This window comes from Tenrec ecaudatus, chromosome 4 (assembly GCF_050624435.1).
Source record: "Tenrec ecaudatus isolate mTenEca1 chromosome 4, mTenEca1.hap1, whole genome shotgun sequence".
NCBI lineage: Eukaryota > Metazoa > Chordata > Mammalia > Afrosoricida > Tenrecidae > Tenrec > Tenrec ecaudatus.
In genome coordinates, this window is record NC_134533.1 from 111,383,343 (window position 1) to 111,404,772 (window position 21,430).

General features: G+C 51.5%; 1 protein-coding gene across 1 annotated transcript in view; it reads left to right on the forward strand.

Moving 5' to 3' along the window:
* Positions 1-21,430, forward strand: part of TTC12 (tetratricopeptide repeat domain 12) — a 58,149-nt gene that overhangs the window by 18,927 nt on the left and 17,792 nt on the right. The window contains exons 7-13 of the mRNA XM_075546615.1: positions 554-613; positions 6,787-6,858; positions 9,816-9,876; positions 10,465-10,653; positions 11,644-11,713; positions 12,474-12,562; positions 18,221-18,389. Of these exons, the coding sequence (XP_075402730.1) occupies positions 554-613; positions 6,787-6,858; positions 9,816-9,876; positions 10,465-10,653; positions 11,644-11,713; positions 12,474-12,562; positions 18,221-18,389 (710 nt within the window). The remainder of the gene's footprint in view (positions 1-553; positions 614-6,786; positions 6,859-9,815; positions 9,877-10,464; positions 10,654-11,643; positions 11,714-12,473; positions 12,563-18,220; positions 18,390-21,430) is intronic.

The window sequence follows — 21,430 nt, forward strand, 5'->3', positions numbered from 1 at the left end:
TGGCTCTTACATGTGGCCGCATTTCCTGTATCCCTTCGGGCTGCTCTGCTGACCTAGCAACTCACTGCCGTTGAGTTGATTCTGACTCATAGAGACCCTATGGGACTGAGTGGGACCTCCCTGTGGGCTTCTGAGAAGGTAAGTCATTACAGGAGTAGAAAGCCCATCTGTCTGTCTCCCAAGAAGTGGCTGGTAGCCAGCTTTAAACTGCTGACCTATCGTTAGCAGCAAACATGCAACCCACTCCACCACTAGGGGTCCTTTTATCTTTTTATAACAATAAATGCTTACTGCCTTAAAGAGACATCACTCACAGACTATACAACTCACCCATTTAAAGGGTGCTATTCAGCGGGTTTTCGCGTATTGACAGAGTTCTGCAGCCATCGCCACCATTGGCTTTAGAACATTTCATCACCTTCCTGAAAAACCTGTACCCTGAAGCCGTCACCCCCAATCATCCTCACCACCGAGCCCCAAGCTCAGCCCCTAGGCAACCGCCCTGTCCGGGTGTGGCGCTCGGTGTCACGATCAGCTGTCTCTGTCGTTTCAGGCTTATATAAAGCTCGGGGACTACCAGAAGGCACTGGTGGATTGTGACTGGGCTCTAAAGGTAAGAGAGTATGTCCTTTACCCCTCCCTGATGGCATTGGGCTTGCCGGGCCACATGAGTTAGACAGATGTGAAGGGAATAAACTGCCCCAGAGCCACAAGGAAAGTAGACTCTGATCTATTGGCTGGCACGGGAGTCCTGGTGGGGCAGTGGTTATGAGTTGGGCTGTTAATCCCAAGATCAGCTGTTCGAAACCACCAGCAGCCCCTTGGAAGAAAGAGGAGGTGTTCTATTCCCATAAAGAGTTGCGGTCTTGGAAACTCACAGGGGCAGTTCTGCCCTGGCTTCTAGGGACGCTGAGTTGAAATCGACTCGATGGCCATGAGTTTTGTTGAGCATGAATTTGGCATGGGGTTCTGGTGATGTACATAACGGGCCTCTTGCAGAGTAGGCTCCGTTACCATGGTTTCTCAGTTATTTGTTACCAAGGCTTCTTTTGGGTGAGGATGGCCCCTTCTCCTACAGCCAGCGTTAAGAACTTGTTCCTGCAATCTTGTCCTTCCTCAGCCTGCCGTGCTTTTTCTCCTCCAGCACAGGTAATTAGGGAGTGTAACATCCCCAATTTGTAGCAGGATCATCAGAAGAAAGGGTTCCTGCTATTGAGCCTGGAGGCAGGCAGGCCTCAGGCAACTAGCCTCACACGGTGCAGTGCCTGGTATTTCCTCCCAAACCTGCCAAGATAGATCATCACATGGCCTGCTGGAAACAGGAGATTGTTACACAAAGAAGTGGCAGACCTCACCCAGAGACATTATTTCAGATGACTTCTAGCCACCCTGCAGGGCAGAGTGCAACTGCTCTAGAGGGTCACCGAGAAGGCGACCTTTACAGAAGCACACTTCTCCCTTAGAGCGGCTGGTGGTCTCGAACTGCTGAGCTTAAAGTTAGCAACCCAACACATTACCCCTACACCACCGGGGCTGCTCCCTACACCATGGTATCGCCTTTATAAGAGCTGCTCAGACCTCATCACGTTGCTCCCAGCTTCAGTGCAATCCAGCTGGCCTGCTTCTTCCCCTTCTGTGATGATCATTTCCTTGTTTGCTTTTACCCTCCTTCTGTACGAGACCACAGAGACTAGAAGGTTTTCCTTTGTTGTTCCACAATCATGGCAAAACCCCCAGTTCCCTTACGAGCTGGTGTGAGCTGTGCTTTGTGAGCGTCACTCCATCCTGCTGTGCTCAGCACCCCCTTTGTCCCCACTTTTCCACCGGGCAGCGGAGCCTCAGACATCGCCCTGCCCGTGTCTAAGTGCAAGCCCAGCTCCTAACAGTAACTCCCTGCTGAGACCTTCAACCCTACAGTCTCCACTCGGGGCCTTCGAGGGTGGCTTGTCTGACCCGAGAAGGAGCAGTGAGGGTGCCACGCCAGCTCGCTGGTTCAGGGTGGCACACTGGCCGGCTCCCAAGCGTTAATTGCTGCACAACGTAAGTCATGGCGAAACCAAGGCAAAGCAGGCCTGCTGGAGCAGACACTAAAAAGCACCGATACTCAGCAGCCTATCTCACCAGATACCCAGTGAGGCTCAGGGTTGACGAGGTTTCAGTAAACATTGGAGGAACGGGGGGAATGTCTTCCAAACACTGACAATGGCTCTCCTACATGCAGTTCTTGTTAGCTGCCACACTGAGCCGGCTGCCACCCTACACACAGAAGGAAACGCCGCAAGTGTCCTGTGCCCGAGCCCCCTGAGCAGCCACGGTGTCACCCCATCTCGTTCTCCTCCATAGAAGCTGAGCACAAAAAGCAGTTTCACTCTCCTTAAAATACGTCAATTATGAATGTCACTGGCCCTCTCTTATTAGTTGCACTGCCATATTTTATTTTTCGAAAATAATATACCTTCTATGTTTGTTTGCCAACCTAACCCCCCTCCTCCCCACCACCCCACCCCCACACGCCTTGGGGTATTGTTGTAAGCATACTGTGATAGTTTTGTGCTTGTTTTTAACTCTGGCTACATGTTTTGTTTGTTTGTTTGTTTGTTTTTAAGGCAACTGTGTTGGGCAGGGTTCTCTAGTAGAGAAACAAAACCAGGATATATGAATATGAATATATATTGCTATATAGATATACATTTATACAGTGATAAGGAATATAACAGCTAATTTAGTCCACACAGCAGTATAGAGGGCTCAGTTCAACTCACTTTCGAGGAACAGTTAATATACTGGAAGTCCTTCGCCTCACATGGGCTGCTGGGTCCAAGGTCAAAGAAGCAGACAGGAGTTCTCTCTAGGGCAATGCAGGCAGAGTCTGCCCACAGGTAGCAAGCAGCAGGGTGGGCCAGCAACAGTCAGTATCTTGGCGGGAGCTTAGCGCAGCAGGCCCAGACAGGCTTTCGAACTCAAGCAATGCAAGGTGACAGGATCCATCAGCCTCAAGCTCAAGCAACATGAAGAAGCAGATCTTGAAGGAGCCTCACACCCTAGCGACAGGATCCACAGGTTGGCTTGGCCCACAGGTAGTGCAGCACACAGGTTGAGGCAGAGAACTAGCTAAAGCAGCAGCATGATGGTCCAATCCAATCACCAGAGAGCAAGGGGGGTGTGTGGAGGCAGCCTTGCAGAGCCATTTATCTCTTCACCCTCCAATCAAACTGCGACTTGATTAATCCCACATGTTCCTATTGGCCAGGTTGGTACAATAAACCTAACTATCCCAGCACCCTTAGGAAAATACCTCTCATGGGGAGAGGGACTGGTTGGTCAACACATTTAGAGGGTGTGTTGTTTGCATAAAAAGACGTACCTCTGCCCTGCCGATTGTTGTTCGACACTTAAGAATTGGTGGAGACAGTCCTGTGTGATGGCCATTCAAACCTGATACTCCTAGTCTGGAAAAGTCAAAGCTGTGCAGCCAGATTCAACTAATAGCAAAATATCTCTTTCCTGACCCAACCTGTTCTGGCACAATGAAAGAAACCTTCCTCCATAGGCAGCCTTCATTTGAAGGGGCCCTGGTCAGTCCCACAGGGACCCCGGGGCTCCTGATGAGAGCCCACTTACCATCAAGGGGGAAAAGGTCCATTAGGGAGGAAATCTTTTAGCGACACCTGGTCTCTGTGTCTGACCCTGGCCACGCAGTCCCAGCTGCAGCCCTGTACGGTGACACTGTAGGCAGTGGACCAGGCTCCGTATGGGACACTGGTTTTTCCACCAGTGGTGCTCATGAGCTTGAGCAGCCTCCCTTCCCTCTGACCATTCCTTTCCAGCTGCCTCCATCTCCTCCTTCAGGAAAACTCTGGGGTTCACTCCGTGGCTCCAGGACTCCCTTCTCTCTGCAGTAGTTTCCTCCTCTCAACGGTTCAACTCTTCATCTCTACACAATGGCTCACAGACCTCCTTCCCCAGCCTCCACCTCCCCAGCCCAGACCAGATTTCTGCTGCCTCCTGCCATCTCCATTTGGTTGTCTTTTGGCATCTGAAACTCAGTATGTCTAGAATCAAATGCTCCATTTTCCCACGCAAGGCTCTTCCTCTGTGTGGCACTGCCTGTCTCCCAGGCGTCTCTGATGCCACCCTCCGCTGCACCCAGCATGTGGGGTGAGCTCGTGTTGCATAGGCCTGCCTCTGCCAGAGCGCTGGGGTCTGGGTTTGCCATCGTCACCACCGACCTCTGATGTTAGCCCCTGGTCTAAGTGACTATCTGGGTCCCCTTCTCTAACTCCCTGACTGCCTTTCCCCTGGTCAGTCCCACATGCCGCCTCCCGACCAGTGTGCCTACATGACCCCACTGACCGCCCACCCTACCCTAGCCTGGCATTCAAGGCCCCCATGTGGAGTCACTAACCTGGCCTTCACACTGGACTGTCCTCTGAAGCCCTGCATAGTCTTTCATCTCCAGACTTGGTTGGCCCACCCCCCTCTCCCTCCTTCCTCCTCACTCCCCTCTCCCAAGACCCAGCTCTTCTCCCTGCTGCCCAACTGCGCCTTGCGTGTTTCAGAAGGAGACTGCCTATGGTTGATAAGCCCTTGGGTTCTGGATTCAGAAACCAGATGATAAATCCCAGCGCTTTTACTTACTAGCTATATGACCTTAAGCAGCCCTAGTGGTGCAGTGGTTGCAAGTTGGGCTGAGATCCACAGGGTCAGCAGTTTAAAACCACCAGCCACTCCCCGGGAGAAAGACAAGGCTTTCTGCTCCCATCAACAGTGACCTTCTCAGAAACTTACAGGGCCGTTCTCCCCTGTCCCTATCAACTCGCTGGCCGTGAGTTTGAGTTTGGGTATGTGATCTGGAGCCTCTGCTACAAATGGAGTTGTTGTGCGGCTGGATGGTCCCCATGGGATCGTTCACACGAACCAGGGCTTTCTAGAAGGACCCCTGAGGAGGAAGTCCAGTCAGGGTGCTGCTTAGACGCCAGGATGGTGAGACTTCATCTCACTGGCTTTGTTCAGGGTGCCAGGAGAGGCCCATCCCTGGAGAGGGGCGTCATGCTTGGTCAAGTAGAAGGTCCGTGAAGAAGAGAAAGATGCTCTGGACCAGATGGATGGGCACGGTGGCTGCAACAATGGGCTCAAACATCACAGTTGCGAGGATGTCCTGCTGATGGACAGCCGGTCGCTTTTGCCTAGTCAACGGCACCCAGCAACCGCAGCGATGAGATTCCTCGGCAAGCACGAGTGTTTATGATCAGGGTTAGAATTCCTGCCACAGCAGTGACTTAGTGATGAATCAGAAACGAATAGACGGGGAAAGTGCATCTCTAAGGGCTCGCCGCATGGGAAGCTCATCACTGCCTCGTCCGTGCTGTTTCCCTTTCCGTGAATTTTCTCTTTCTGCCTGGAATGGATTGCTGGTGGAGCCACGGCAACAGCGGCTGAGACCTTGTCTCCAGGCTCGGTGCTGTTGTACGTACATTTCCCCGCTCAAAACAGTGAGCAACTCCGTGTTGGACTTACCCTCCTATTGCAGACAAGTCGAAGGGGCAGCAGAGAAGTTAAGTCGCCGGGCCAGTGCCTACAGCTGGTGAGTGGAGGAGCCAAGATTCACTCGGGCCCTGCTAGTCTCCTGGGCTTGCAGTCTGATTTCTCCTTCCTGTGTTGCTTTACTTCATGGTGACCCTATAGGACAGGGTAGAACTGCCCCCTGTGCATGTCCAAGACTCTGACTCTGTACTCCGTAGAAAGCCCGTCATTCTCCCAAGGAGTGGTTTCGAACTGCTGACCTTGTGGTTATTATCTTGCCCAGCGCCTAACCAGTCACCTCAATGGCGGTGAGTGTGGAGTTTTTAACTTTCTCAGTCTGTCAACTGTCAGATTGCTTCCCAGAGAGGTTACTGTATAGAACACTGTAGATTCCCACTTTCCCATGAAGAGTTCTCGCTTGGCATTTCACACCCTCACTGACTCTTGGTATTGGCGATTTTGAAACGTGTAGCCACTGTGACTTTAATGGTTTTCCTGATAATTAATTATGTTGAACGTAAAAAAAGTTTTATTGACAGATAGTTCACACATCATACGTTTCAATAATTCAGTCATAGTCAAAAAAGTTGGGTAATCATCGCCACAATCAATTTTAGGACATGCCTTCTTCCTTGTACCCATTGCTGTAGCTCCCCATTTCTCCCCACCCGGCCAACCTCCCCTACATGCCTCTGGGAAACCAGGAATCCAGTTGCTGTCTCCATAGGTTTATCTAAACTGGGATTTAATTTCCAGAAAAACATACCGGATCAAAACAAAACACAGCCCAGCAACAACTGAAGGCCAGCTGGTGTGGTGCAGTGCCTTGCACATCAAAGGGGTTCAGTAAGATTGGTTGCCTGGGTGCTTCTTCCTGTAGTTGATGCCCCGGTGGCGCCAGGTTATGCTCTGGGCCACTGGGCTTATGAGCAGCAGGCAGAGTTTTGTAGGCATCCCAGGTGGTTCCGTGCTCAGCCAAGGAGAAAGGCTCTTCTAAGCCCAGGATGTCTGGTCTGTCTCACCGGGTCCCATTGAGTGGAAACGAACACTGGCAAGTGTCCTTACTTCATTCACTGGAGAGCTTATGTGCGCACCTAGGCTCCTTGCAGGTGTCAATTAGTTTGGTTTGAAGTACACAGAAAAAGTTTTCATTGTCAACCGTGTCCTGAAAACCGAAGCTCAGACATAACTCTGTGAGCTAGACAGTTCGGGGGCTGGCTAAGATCTTCTGAAACATCTGATCACCCTTTCCCTTGCATGCAGTGTGATGAAAAATGCGCAAAAGCATATTTCCATATGGGGAAAGCCCACCTGGCCCTGAAGAACTTCAGTGAGGTAAGTTTTCAGAGGCTCTTAAGTGGCGCATGCAATCTGAGAGCAGAGCTTCCGAGGGTCTCCGGAGGGGAACCCTGGATTAGATTGTCATCACCCACTAGCACTTCCCAAAGTAAGTCTTCATATCTCAGAGCTGGGAAGGATGTAGGGTATCAGCTAGTGCATCCTCACCTGCTGCGGGAATCCTTTCATAGTAGGCTTTACCAGTGTTTGTTCAGCCCCAGGAGGAGACTCTCTGTAGAGACAAGGATAAGCAAATAGATGAAATCAAACTCATTTGTAGTCTCATCATCCAAAAGTAACCACACACACACCACACATACATATATTATTTTTAATAGCAGCTTTGTGGAGCTAAGTTCACACACCAGACCAATGACCATGTTTGTGTCTATATTGGCCCCTTGTGTTAAACTCTCTGGAGAAGTGGTGTGTCCGTTATCTTGCCTTCTTGGAGGTAGGCGAGTACTTTGTTCTGGATCCCAGGACAGGGGTTCGCTGTTTGATTTCATTTCCCCAGATTCGTGGACTGCAAGCGTTTTCTCCCAGTCCCTGAATTGTCTTCTCACTTTCTTCATGGTATCCTTTGCCGCGCAGAGGTTTTTAATTGTGCCGAAGTCCCGATTGATCTGTCAGTTTTTTTTTCGTTTGTTTTTTCGTGTGCCCTATAAGAAACTGTTGTCCAAGCCAAAGTCACAGCCGTTCACACCTTTCCTCCCTCGCATTTATGTCTTTGATGTACTTTCTGTTAAGGTTTTTCTATGATGTGAGGTAGGGTCCAATGTGATGTGAGGTAGGGTCCAATGTCATCCTTCTGCGTGTGGCTATCTAGTTCTCCATTTCTCAAGAAGGCTCTTCCTTCCTCATGGAATGGTAGGGGCACCCTCGCCAAAAATCAGCTTTCCATACCTGTATGGGTGTATTACTTGATTCTCGGTTACATTCCATTGGCCTGTGTGTCTGTGCTCCTGGCTGCACCATCCTGTCTTATTACAGCTGTGTGGGAACATTGGAAATCAGAAGTCTGAGGGCTTCAGCTTAGTTTTTGTTTCCCAAGATTGTGGTAGCTCTTCTGGGTCACTTGCATTTCCATGTGACTTATAGGATTGACTTGCCCGTTTCTTGCCAATTCGGATGGCAAAGCAGCCAGCTGGAAGTTTGATACGGATTGTTTCGACCCTGTAGATAAGACTGAGAAGTCGTGCCATCTAAAGAATCCTGTCTTCTGATCCATGAACACGGGGTGTCTTTCCATTTATAAGATGACAGTGTGTTTTTGAAAGTCGTTGCCTCATATTGTACCTTCCTTAAGAAGCGTCTCTGTTGGATGATACTTGTAAAAGTAGCACTGGCTTATTGTAATAAAGATAAATATTAGTGTTCATTTCCCCCTCTCTGCCAGATTGTACCGACATGCTCATTCATCAGTCAATTCACACATTCATCTAGCGAATACTTATTGTGCCCCCCTTTTTTTGCCATGCCCTGTCCTGGGCAGTAGGAGGTCATGGAACTCAGATTCAGCAGTGACAAACAGGAGACAGAAACCAGCTAAGTCGTGCATGACAGTGTACTGAGTGAACATGATGAGTATTCTTGAGAAAAAGACATTCAGAAGCTGCTGGGACGAGACAGTGTTAAATGGGGTGGTTAGCAAGGTGCCTCTGAGGAAACAGGGCGTGAAGTGAGGGGTCCATGTGGATATTCAAGGGGCCTTCAGAAAGTGCATGACAAATCCGTTTTGTCTTTCAATTCAACTTCCCCACGAACTTTTTGAAGTTCCCATCTATAGGCTGGGACACTCAGCCTCCTGGAGGGGAAGGCGAGGAAGTGAGGGGAGTGTGACCTCGGAGACTCTAGAAAGACCTTGGCTTTGGCTTGCAGCCAACTGGCAGCCATTGCAGGATTTTGAGCACAGGCGTGACAAGATGGGACTTATGTTTTAAAGGCTCACCCTGACTGCTGTGTTGGAAGGATATTTGGGCAGGGGAAGGGGAAGGCTACTGCGATACATTATCCAAGTGAGAAATGCTGCTGACGGGAGTGGGGCGGGCTGGTGGGGTTCTGGATACATGCTGATGACCTAGACAGCAGGACTTGCTGGTTGGTTAGACCTGGGGCTGAAGAGAAGGTGGCTCCCGGGTCCTGGGGTTTGATGTAGATCCCTCCCCCCTGTGACAATGTGGTCTGTCTTCATGTGATGCTTTCCCTTCGCTTCATTTCTTAATCCAAATCTTCATTTCTTAATCCAAATCTTCCGCTATCTCAGAATCAACTTTCTTTTTTCTGACTTGGTGGACTTTTCCTGATGTCCCCAAGGGTGATGCACCCCTAAACCTAGAGATCCCCATAAATTGGAATCTTTCTTTCACCAGGAACTTTGGCAAAACTCTCCCTGAGAACCCCTCAATCCTGAGTTTCCTAGCTGACTCCAGCAAAGGGGCCCCTGCTGGCTGCCTCTGCAGGCCTGTGCCCCCAGTTAGGCCGTTCTCTTTCCCTGTTCCCCAGACTCTGCCGGAAATGTCTCTAGCTGCTTTCCCCCGGCTCTCTGTGGGCATCACGACCCTGGTCTCTTTCAGTGCAAAATCTCATCTAAACGTTGTCATTTACCTTATGACTATTCCTGTTCCAGCCAGACACAATCCACAAGAATTTAGGATGGGACATTTTTTATCCCAGGCTGTATCTGACAACATAGTTTTTTACACACACCACCACCACCACCACCACCACCACCAATGAACGCTGAAATAAATACCTTTTATCCCCACAGTTCCAGAGAAACCTACACAAAATGCAAAGTGCACGCTGGACCCCGCAGCCTCCCAGCCCCACACGCCCTCCCTCCTGCGCAGGGAGCAGGGGGAAGCCAGGAGGAAATCATGGAGGCCCCTGACCCTGTGGTGCCCACTAGCTGCCCTGTAATCACTGCTACCGGTCTGGTTTCTTTTTTGCAGTCTAGAGAGTGTTATCAGAAGATCTTAGAAATAGACCCCAAGCTGCAGCCACAGGTGAAAGGTGAGAGTCCCTGCGGATAGCCTTCCTTCCTCTCCCCCTGGTGATCCGGCACCTTCTCTGCTCTTGGCTACAAAGCAGCAGCCTTCTTGCCCGGGCTCCGTGACCACTCTCCTGTGTCAACAGGTCGGCGCTACTGCCCTGCTTCTCGCTCTCCTCTTCCTCCCCAGCCTCCTCTGGGCCCATCCAGGCAGGGAAGTAGCTTTGTCCTGCCTCCTCAGGGTCGTTGAAGACTCTGGCCATAGACTTTCCACAAATCCATTATTTGTGCTTCTCGCCAGAGGAGCCCTGGTGGTGCAGGGGTTCTGCAGGGGGTTGCTAACCGCAGGCCAGCAGTGTGAACCCCCCAGCTGCCCCTCCGTAGAAACATGAGCCGCTCCACCCCCATACAGAGCCATGGTCTCAGACGCGCACGCACACACTCCCAGGGCAGTGAGAACCCATTGACCTGGTGACATGGATGCTGGGGCTTTATGGGCGTTTCTCAACACACACCCCCCAATCCTCAAAAGGGGCAAAAATAAAAAGTGACTTCATGGCTAGTACTGTGGATGGTTCACACTGCTTGCCTTGTGCCCTGTTCCCTGCTAGACTGCCTGCAACAGGTGGGTCTTCAGGAGAAAGCTGAGCTTCAAGAGAAGGAGGCCCAGGAATCGCTGACTGCAGGAAAGAACACAGCCGTGACAACCAGGAATCTCCTGGAGACCCTTTCCAAGCCAGACCAGATTCCCTTGTTCTACGCCGGGGGGGTTGAGATCCTGACGGAAATGATGGCCGAGGGTAAGCGGGAGATGCAAGCCATCTCCTGAGTCTACGACAGTGTGGGGCTGAGCGGGTACACGAAAGAGAGGGAGATGCCCCCATTCTGGCTTCCGCTTTCCCCGGAGCTTGTGCACCCACCGCAGACCCACCGTTAGTTATTGGTGCCACATACCCACCCGCCACACACCACATACTCAGACATGGCACACATCCTTACATACTTAGTCATACTACGTGCACTTATGTCACATATGCACATACCACACCACTTACCTCCACACCTCCATATACACCCCAGACAGGGCCCAGCCTACTTGGAACACAGTAGGATAACACATTAGTCTCCCCCCCCCCTCTCTCTGTCTCTGTCTCTGTCTCTCTCTCTCTCTCTCTCACACACACACACAAACACACACACACACACACGCACCGTGCATTGAATGACTGTTTAGGAAGGGAAAGTTGTTTCAGAGCCGACATCCGCTCTCCTACTTAGGAGAGCCGGGCTGTTCTGTCTTCCTGGTTCTTATAAACACTGTACTGGGCCTTCAACCATTCATGTGACTCGGGGCCAGGTTGCTCTTTGTGGAAACAGATGGTGTCCTGGGCTCCCCTTGGAGCACACAGTGGGAACGCTCAAGTCTCCCTTCCTGCAGCTTCTTCCCCTCCCGCGCCTGGACATAGCTCTGAGCTGTCTAATGTCTAAAGCAGGTGGACCGGGCAGCTGTTCCTGGGGTTTAAGCAGCTCAGCATCTCTAAAGAGTCCCCCCTGATGAGTGGACAGAGAAGCCACAGGGCCACCGTGGTCAGCTCGCCTCTCGGTGAGGGCGCCCCTGTCCTGTGGCTCGGAGTGGCTCGTCCACTCATCTGTTTTCCTTTCTCTCTGAAACATAAAGGTGACGTTTTTCCTCTCAAGGGTGAATTGGGTGACCTTGATCTGCCATATCAGACCTGTGCTGCAATTAGACACCAGCCAGAATAGGGTTTTTCTCTGTGGATTCGTTCCAGGCACAGAGCGAACTTTATTCAGAACATACAATGGATTCAGGATCATTGGTGACAATGAGGTCATAAGAAGGTAGGAGGCACGTATCAAGGGCTGCCCCCATCCGCCCCCACTCCCACCGCCTGCAGCACCCAGGCCAGGGAAGACACCCCCCCTAAGCACAGAGGTGGCAGACTGGAGCCGTGGTCATGAAGCCTCAGCCCTGGGTGGTGTTGAGCCTCGACCACAGTGGACATTGGGTAGAGAGCCAGGAGCACGTCCCAGGGGGCCGCCCCAGCACACCCCCGGCAGGGACAAGACCAGCCTCGCTAATTTCCCAGCAGTTTGTGCAAGATTGCTATTTGTGCTTTTTTTTTTTCCTATCTCCATTTGGAATTTGCTGAGCAAGTCAGGAAAGGATTTCTGCTGGCCCCTGGTGATCCCATTTGTAATTCCATCAGAAGGAAGGCCCACACAGTGGCTGGATTTTCTGTTTCAGGTCACCTCAGTGGTGCATTCCCTGAAGCCTAGGGCGGGGCATGGGCTGAGTCAGCAGGCTTGTATTTGAGCAAAGGTGCAGGCGGGGGACTTCCCCAGGGCCCTCACCCAACCACTGCCCATGGCCAGGCCCACTGTGCTCCCTCCTTCCTTGCTGGCCCCACCTCTCCACATGGAGCTCCTGGGTCACAGCTTGGCTCTCCTAGGACTCTAGAGGAACCTGTGATTTGGGGTACAAAATCCCTTTCCTGAGCCCACCTTTGGGAAGTCTGGGCACGGGTGGAAGAAAGCGGGATGAGAAGCAAGGTCGAGCTTAATTTCCCGCTTGAATACTGTTCTCCCTTCTCTGTTCTAGATGCTTCTCCTCTGCAGGGAAAGACGCAGTCGACGAGACCGTGTGCCTGTCTGTTCTCCGGCTCTGGCAGACTGTGTGCAGGGAGAACGGTAAGCCCTGCAAATCACCGTTAATCACCAATAAAGCACCATGAATACCGTAGCCTGACTGTTTCCCCGAAGGCCGGGCCTGGGGGAGCAGATGTCTAGGCCTGCCCCGCACCCCTGAAGTGTCTGGCTCTCAAGAGGCCAGACCTGCATCGCCTGGAAGGCTACATAGGTGATGGGCAAGGTCAGCAGTGAGTGGGACCCCCACCTGGCATCCCTCCCTGCTCTTTGCAGATTCATGACTTCTGCCTTAGCAGTGGGGAAGGGTGGACAGGACTTCTCCTTCCCTGTCTGTCTAAAAACCGTGTCCCTTTGTGCTGACCACAGCACGCCTTTTAGCACAGTGAGATTTACAAACACCCCTGCTGGCATCCTCACACACTGATTGGGGTGTGATGCCAGGCAGTAAAGAGCGACTGGGATTTTATTGGCCTTGTTAACGCTGGCTCTTCCTCTCGGGGGCTCCTTAAGTTTTGCACCATCTTTCTTACTTCTTTAACGACTCCAGTGTGCATAAATGTTTCCTAGTATTTTTCCCATTTCCTAAGAAAATGTGTGCACAAAACACTGAGGGTGGAAATGAGGCCCTGCCTCTCAGTCCCATCGTGCTGCCCTGGGAGCCGGGGGGAGAGTTCCTATGCCGTTTTTTGGTTTGTTTGAGATGAACTTATTTGTCACCAAAGACTCCAAAAGCCATTTCCCTTTCAATTTTTCTTTGTTTTTGGTGGTGGGGTAGCCACTCAAGCTACTCTTTAGATGTGAGGGGTGAGGAATCTGGGGGAGTTGTTCTGTTTGTTTTGAAGGAAACATACCGTGTGCATTTCCACCACAACACATCTCGAGAAATGAAACAACAGTCTCCTGATAAACCCTCCATGTATGTGACTGTCTTCCCTGACACCCCTGCTCACTAACATCCCTCCCTGCCCCCTCCTCAAAATGCTCCCCCCCCTCCCCTTCCATTCCTACCCAACCCCTGGGCCAGCCTCCTCTAGTCTTCAAAGTCTTGCCTTTCGGTGTATAAACCTATATCCTTTTCTTTGTTTTTTTTTCTTATATTGATGATGTTATTAGATTCTTCTTTTTGTAAAATTGACTGTTTGCTAAGCATAATATCCTCCGGCTTCATCCATGTCTTTGGGTGTTTAAGAGAGTTGTTGTTGCGTTTTATTGATGCATCCTATTTCCTGGCATGAATGTACCGGAGCTTGTTATCATTCCTGTATGAAGGGGTCTGGGGTTGTTTCCATGTTCTTGCTATGATGGAAGCGGCTGCAATCAACTCTGGTCCTGTTCTTTCTTCTTCTAGTGTGAGCACCCAGTAGAGGGATTGCTCAGTCGTAGGGTGCTTGTATTTGCATTTGTTTAAGGAATTGCCACCCTGATTTCCAGAGTGGCTGTTCAATGCTACAGTCCCACCAGCAATGTGAAAGTCTTATGATTTCTCCAAATCCTCTCCATTTTTTATTATTTCCTGTTTTATTGAATTTTGCCAAAAGTGTTGGTGTGAGTTGGTATCTCATTATTGTTTTAATTGGTATTTTTTTTAATTGCTCATGAATGTGAACCTTTCTTCATCTGGTTCTTGGCTCCCTGGATAGCATCTTTGGTAAATTGTCTATTTGTGTCTCGTTCCCCTTTTTTGATTGGGTTAGCTATAATTTTCTTGTTAAGATGTTGCAGTTTTCTATAGATTTTGGAGATTAGTCCTTTATCTGATATATTATGACAGGATAGTTTTTCCCAATCTGTGGGTTCTCTGTTGACTCTTTTGATGAAGTCTTTTAATGTGCATAAATGTCCTGGTTTTCGTGTGCCTCGGGTCTTTATTTTGTCTTCTGTAGTGTGGATATTCTCCAGTAACTTTGTATTAGGATCCTTCAGTGCACCCCGTTATTTTCACTGGTGGTCATTATAATTGTGTGGTTTCTATTTAGGTCTTTGATCCATCTCGAGTTCGTTTTTGTACATGGTACAAAGTATGGGCCCTATTTCATTCTTTTGTGGGTGAATATCCAGTTTTTCCAGCACCATTTGTTGAAAAGGCTGTCTCCTCCCCATTTCATGTGTGTTAGTCCTTTATCAAAGACTAGGTGTCTGCAGGCACTTGGCTGTATTTCTGGGTTCGCAGTTCTAACCTGGTGGTCTTCATATCCATCGCCGTGCCAGGACCAGGCTGTTTTGATTGCCATGGGGACACAGTGGGTGTTGAGTCTGGCAGTGAAAAACCCTCTTAGTTTCCATTTTCTAATGGCAACTTGTTTGCCTTGGATTTTTTTCCTTTCCGTACAAAGTTGGAGATTAATTTTTTCCACTTCTGTGAAGAATTTTGGCAGGATTTCTATTGGAATTGCATCAAATTTGTGAAGTATTTTTGGTACTGTTGACACTTTCACAATTTTCAGTCTGCCTATCCAGGAACGTGGCAGTTTGTTCCGTTTGTGCCCTTTGCTTCCTTGAAGGAGCGTTTTGTGGTTTTCCTTGTATGTCTTTTGTTTCTTTGATAAGACTTGCTCTTAAACATTTTATCTTTTGTGTAGTTATTGTAAATGGTATTGTTCATTTAGTATCCTTTTGCGGTATCATCATCCTTAATTTGGAAGAATCCAACAGATCTCTGCGTGTCCATCTCATAGCCTGCCACGGTGCCAAAATTCCCAATTAGTTCGAGCAGTGTTTAAATGGACTCTTTGGGGTCTTCTATGTATAGGACTATGTCATCAGCAAATAAAGAGATTCCTATTTCTTCTGTGCCTGCGTGGACACTGTGGATACCTTTTCCGTGTCTTATGGCCCCAGCTCAAACTTCCAAGATCGTGGTCAACGTGGTGATAGCAGGCAACCTTGTCCCGTCCCAAGAAGCAGGGCTTTGTTTTTGGTTCTGTGTTGTTGCGTTGTCTTTCTGTGTTAAAAACACCGAACGCATGTGAGGCTACAAACGATTTTTCTTGATTCGGAAGAGGAACTTGTAATGGTTTCAAGGTCAAATCTGCAGCATCAGCAGTTGGAAAAGTCATCTCACGTTCTGGAAAATGAGAAAGTCAGGGCGGCCTTCTTTCTGGAAGGGGATCAGGACTCGGTGAATGCGGTCTCCCGATACTGTGCCTGGCTGTGTTGTGCTGGGCTGAGCCCTGACCTGGCCTGGGGCTTTGGAAATCCCTCTCTAGGAGGGTCTAAGTGCCGGATGGCGTTGTGTTTCTCCAGGGGGAATCGGGCATGGCAAGCCACACCAACTTTGGTTTCCAGGAACCTACGGTTTCTTTTAACATCTGGAAAAATGATCGCTGCACTGTCAGACACCACCCGGGAGGTCAAGGTTTTGTTGTCGAGCAAGGACGTCTTGGTGCATCTATATCGTGAAACCTCTAGCCGCTTTCATAAAGAACCCGGACGGAGACCCATGACCGTGGAGTCAATTCTGGACCATGGCGATCCTCTAGGGTGGACTAGAACCTGCCCCCTAGGGTGTCTGGGGCTGTCAGTTTTGTTTTTTTTTTAAACAGACTGCCTCATCTTTCCCCCACAAAGCAGCTGGTGGGTTCAAGCCACTAACCCTTTTAGCTAGCAGCCCGGTGCTTATCCACTGTGCCCAAGAATTCCTTCATAAAGGATGAAACAAACCTCACCATGATGCTGGCTCGCAGGGAGCCTGGGGGACAGGGTAGAGCTGCCCCGGGGGGTTTCTGGATCTCTTTACGGCAGTAGAAAGTCTTTCTCCAGCCATGACTGGTGGTTTAACCAGTTAGCACACCAGCTGGTAGCCCACTCGGCCCCCAGGGTGCCTTCATAAAGGACAGGGATGTTTACAAGAAAGGGCACTGGGATATGTCTGATGTATCCTTGAGTGCCGGGGAAGCCAATTACAGGCTAGTTTGTGTAACATGTTTAACATTCTCTGCTGGTGAGGACTGCTCAGCAGCTCCCCTGGGGAGTGGGCTTACCTGGGGAGGATGCTTACCTGGATCTTCAGTTTTATACTGCTTCTGGGTTATGTGAATTGCTTACAGCGAGCTGCTTCTCCAGCATAAGCGAGAGAGAGACAAGCTAGACCACCAGCTGTCCATCTGGAAAATCAGTAGAGTGGTTTGACATTGTCAGTGGCTGTCGAGTCGGCTCCAATCACCACAAACCTTACTGGCAACAGAACAAACGCTGCCCAGCCCTGCAGTCGTAGGTGCGCTTTGCGTCCAGTTTTGCTGCCACTCTGTATGTTCAGTGTCTTCCAACCCAGGAGCCTCATCTTCTCCCTTTCCAGCACTCTACCAGACAGTGTGCTGAAGTAGGCTCTCAGGGCTTTCTTTGTCTGGCTTAGTCTGGAAGTGCCCCCCTGAAGCCTCTCTGTCAGAGGGGACCCTCCTGGTGTTGGGAACTCTGATGGGCACAGCCCCATAGCAGCATGCAGCTACATCGTGGTCCAGCGCGCTGACGGGTGGCAGGTACTTGGCGGGTCAGGAGTAATCAGACACAAAAGGAGCCCTGGTGGCAGAGTGTTTAAAGAGCCCGCCTGTTAATGGACTAGGTTGGCAGTTCAAAACCCCCAGGAGTGCTGCAGGAAGAAAGATGGAGCCGTCTGTCCCCTCCAGATGCACAGCCTTGGAAACTCCTAGGGGCAGCTCCACTCTATCCCATGGGGTCCCTGTGAGTCACAGTCAGCCTGAGAGCAATGAGCTGGGTTGGGTTTGGCCATCATAGATATACGCTGGAGATCACAATGCCATCTATAACGACCTGGCTTCACATATAGACTCCTGGTCAGATGTCATTACGATCCCATCACCCTGGCTCTTGCAGGGCCTAGAAGGGCCCTCAGAGCCCTGATGCTGTAGCGACTGCGCATTGGGCTGCCAGCTGCTAGATCAGCAGTTCGAAACCACCAGCTGCTCCGTGGGAAAAAGACGGGGCTTTCGGCTCCATAAAGAGTTACAGCCCTGGGCACTCACAGAGACCATTCAACCCTGCCCTATGGGGTCACTGTGAGTCGTCGTCAGCTTGATGGCACTGAGTTTGGCTGCCTACTTGTTTTGGTTTTTTTTTCATTAGAAGGGGACGCCCAGGTGATGGGTCCTGGCCCTGGGTATGCAGTTTGGTCTGTCTCAAGCCTCAGCCCCCGCCTCTCTTTTGCTCTCCAACACTCCCATGTGACCTGCTGAAAGGGGAGACCCCAGCCCCGCGACCCCTGAAGAAGTTTCCAGACGAGGAAGGAGGGTATTGATTATGGTTTCCATGTGATAGTCTGGTTGCCTAAAAAGAATTCTCTGTGAGGTTCCCATTCCAAACCATCATGGGAGCAGACAGCTTCGTATTTCTCCTGAAGAGGAGTTGGTGGGTTTGAACCACTCATGTGGTGGTTAGCAGTCCAACGCTCACCCACCAGCCCCAGCAGGGCTCCTTGAATGATTCTGCTGGGAAGAGCATCATCCTTATTTCACAAATGAGGACACTGCGCAACGGGGATTCAGTGACTTGGGGAAGGATAGTTACCTGGTAGCTCCCACCCACCTGGTGGGTTCTAGAGCCCAAGCTCATACTACTTTGTCACCCTGTGTCTCCAGCGAGTGGGAGAAGCAATGGTCGGACCCCCCCACTGGGATGTGGGGCGGGCAGATGTGTGTGATGGCTTCCGGGACTGGACCCGAGGCTGACAGCCCCTGTGCTTTGCAGAAGAAAACCAGCGCCTACTGTTGACGTGCCCCAGCCTGGGGGCGCTGCTGCCCTGTCTCTTGGCCTCCGGAGTCGTGACCCTCCGCCAACAGAGCCTGGCCCTGCTGCTGCAGCTCGCCCAGACCGAGACCGGCCGGAGCCTGATCCTCAGCCACCTTGACCTGTCCCGGTAAGACCCTGCTGGCAGCACCTGACTTGAGACACATCAGGCCACCACCAAGCCTGCCTCTCTTCTCCGGCCTCTGACATGTTAGATGCCACCAAGCTTTAGGGAGGGGAGAGAGGGTCCATTAAAGAGAGCCAGGACCACCTCTGGTCACAACTGAGGACTGTGAACCGTCTCACCTCCTCCAAGCCACTGCCTGGCCTCCCTCCCCGTGACTCTGCCGGCAGCATCCACAGACTTCCACAGTCGCCTCTGGAACCCGTACTCCAAATGCGTCACGGGCTCTGCCCTGCCAGCCTCCTTCTTGGGTCTACCCTGGTCCCCCCCTTTTCTTTTCCTCTCTCTTTCCCGTGAGGGGCAGTCCTGCCAACTCAGAGGGTATCTCCGTACGTCCCTTAGGGACCAGCGGTGAGTAAACCAGACAGTAAACCAGACACTGACAAGGGGCTCATTCCACACTTACTGCAATGGGAGTAGAACGTGCCTCCTTCCAGAGTAGACGTAATAAAAAGTTACCAGGCCGAGGGATTCTGCCCTGTGTTTTACTAGCTGGAAGAAGCTTAGTTTGACCAGCGGGGATGGCCCGTTTCTGGTTCAAAAGGCTGCATATTAGCAGTTGTGCGGGGCCCACTCCAGTAGAATCAGTAGCGGCGGTGATGGCTGGCATTAGCCGGGTCTCACCCACAATCTAAAGTTAATCTTCTAATTCTGTTCCTTATTAGTTCACCTTGTCTCCCCTCAGCCACTGAGCTGGACAAAAACTGACCCCAGCCCCTCTGCCATCCAGTCAATACGGACTCAGAGCGACCCAGAGGTCAGAGTGCAAGGGCCCCGTGGATTCCCAAGGCTGCCCATCTTGATAGGAGTGGACAGCCTCCTCTTTCCCCCTCGGTTCGGTTGGTAGACTTGAACTGCTGATCGTTCAGTTGGTAACCCAGTAGGATTCTTCTGAGGTGGCCAAGGTCGGCGTTCTGACCTCATTTTACAGATGGGGACCCAGTGAGTAACAGGTGTGCCTGTCACCCATCTATGTCCCAGGTGCCTATCCCTGGGACTCCAAGTTCGCTTTCTCTGACCAGTAAGGAAATAAGTAAGGGCTAAAGCCCCGTGAGGGCTTCCTCCGGAGCAGCCCAGGCCTTTCCCGTGCAGGTGCGGGAGTGCATGCCTGCGGAGGGCAGGCGACGGTCAGTGTGGCTATGCCGCCCCCCACCTCCCCGCTGAGCTGAGCTGGCTACCCTCGTAGGTCAGTGGCTGGCAGCAAAGGCGCAGGCAGTCCCCAGAACCTGGGCCATCTGGGCAGATAAGAGCTTCGAAGGCACGTTTCAAATCTCCAGCGAGTCTGCAGTCACACGTCCTCCCACGTTTTCCCTTCGGTGTCTCGTCCCTGACTGCGTAGATGCAACTCCTGTCCCATGCGTCCTCCTCCCCCGGCTGCCTCGGGGAGCATGCGCTCTTTAGTCAGGGAGCCCTCGCCTAGCACCGTGGTGAATGCCCATCTCCCATGACGCCTGAAGGGGGTGGAAGGGGCTCTCGGTAATGCAGTGGGACTTCGGTTTGAAGCAGGACAGCGCTGCCCATGGGCCCCTTGGCCCTCCAGAGGAGCTGAAGGGAGGAGCTGAGTAGGGGCTCTGAGCTCTGTGGGAGGGGCCGGAGGTGGAGCTCCAGACAGTCCTAAGCATCTAGCAATCCCTTCCTTCCCCAGGAGAGTCCCTTACCCCTGCTGAGCCCCAGGGGCTTGTGACCTTGCAAGAGGAAGGGAGGGTGATGTAAGTAACATGCTGAAGCTACATAGTGACGGGCTTCTTTCCGGCAGGTTGCAAACAGGAGAAAAGGCGGCAGCTGCTGTAGGTTCAGTGGCTTAGAGATGTCAGGGGGAAGGTCTCTGTCTCTTGACCTTTCCTTCAAGGTCACACAACGCTACCACAGCACCTAGCATCATATCTTCATTTAAGATAGGCTAGGACAGGCCACCAGAGAAAGGTGGGGCTTTCTATTGCGGTGGGCGCTGCAGTGTTGGAGACTCACAGGGGCCGTCCGTGCCCTGTACTGCAGCATCACTGCGAGTCGTGTGGATTCGGTGAGTGAGTCTGGTTGTGGGTTGCTGGCCAAGTCTGTCCTCTTGACCAGGAGAATAAAAACAAACAACAAACTCACTGCCACGGACTCGATGCTGACTCATAGAGACCCCTTTCCCCAGCTCCCCCGTGGGTTTCCGAGACTGTAACTGTTCACGGGAGTAGAAAGCCCAGTCTTTCTCCAGCGGAGTTGCTGGTGGTTCCAATCAAGCTACTGTGTATATGCCTTCGGTCAGAATGGTGTCACATGGCCACGCCTGCCTGGGAAAACAAGAACTTCATGGTTCCAGCTTCTGTTATGGAGTCTGTCGGGCCAGAAGGGGGCTTGGGGGGGTGGGGGTACTCTGTAGCCTGAGGCCGCAGAGAGCGTCCGCCATGCATAACAACCAGTGCGGGCGCCTGGTAGGGGCTCAAGTGTAGGTTTAGTGATTGTGTCCTCTTTCTTAAACAGGTGGTCCTGCATGTAGCTATCACGCTAGACCATTGTCTGATCTGGGCCCACCCGGACGGACAAGCGCTTGTCAGCGGAGCATAAAAACCTGTCACACACACACACACACACACACACACAAAGGAAAGAGATGAAAAGGAGCAGAAAGGGACACGCTGTCCTCTTTAGATAACGAGTCCAGAAAGGACATGCACTTGTCACATGGTGAGCTGTCCAGCCGCCGCTCCCTCCCAGGACACACACCCCACGGTGATCTTCAGCTGCTCTCATCTTCAGCACAGTGCTGGCGCATTAACATTCCTAAACATGTAGACTGGTGAAGGAGGGCCCGGAACAAACTGTAAAGCAAATGCGTCCTGACGGCAGGAACACTGCACTGCCCAGGTAGGGGCTGGCAGCAGCTCAGAGGGATCTGGGACCCAGAAATGCTCAACTCCAGCCCCCATTCCCTCGTTAGCCTGGCTACGACACCCCTCCAGGGAGGAGCTCGGCATTTGGGAGATCTTTTTCTCCCTGAG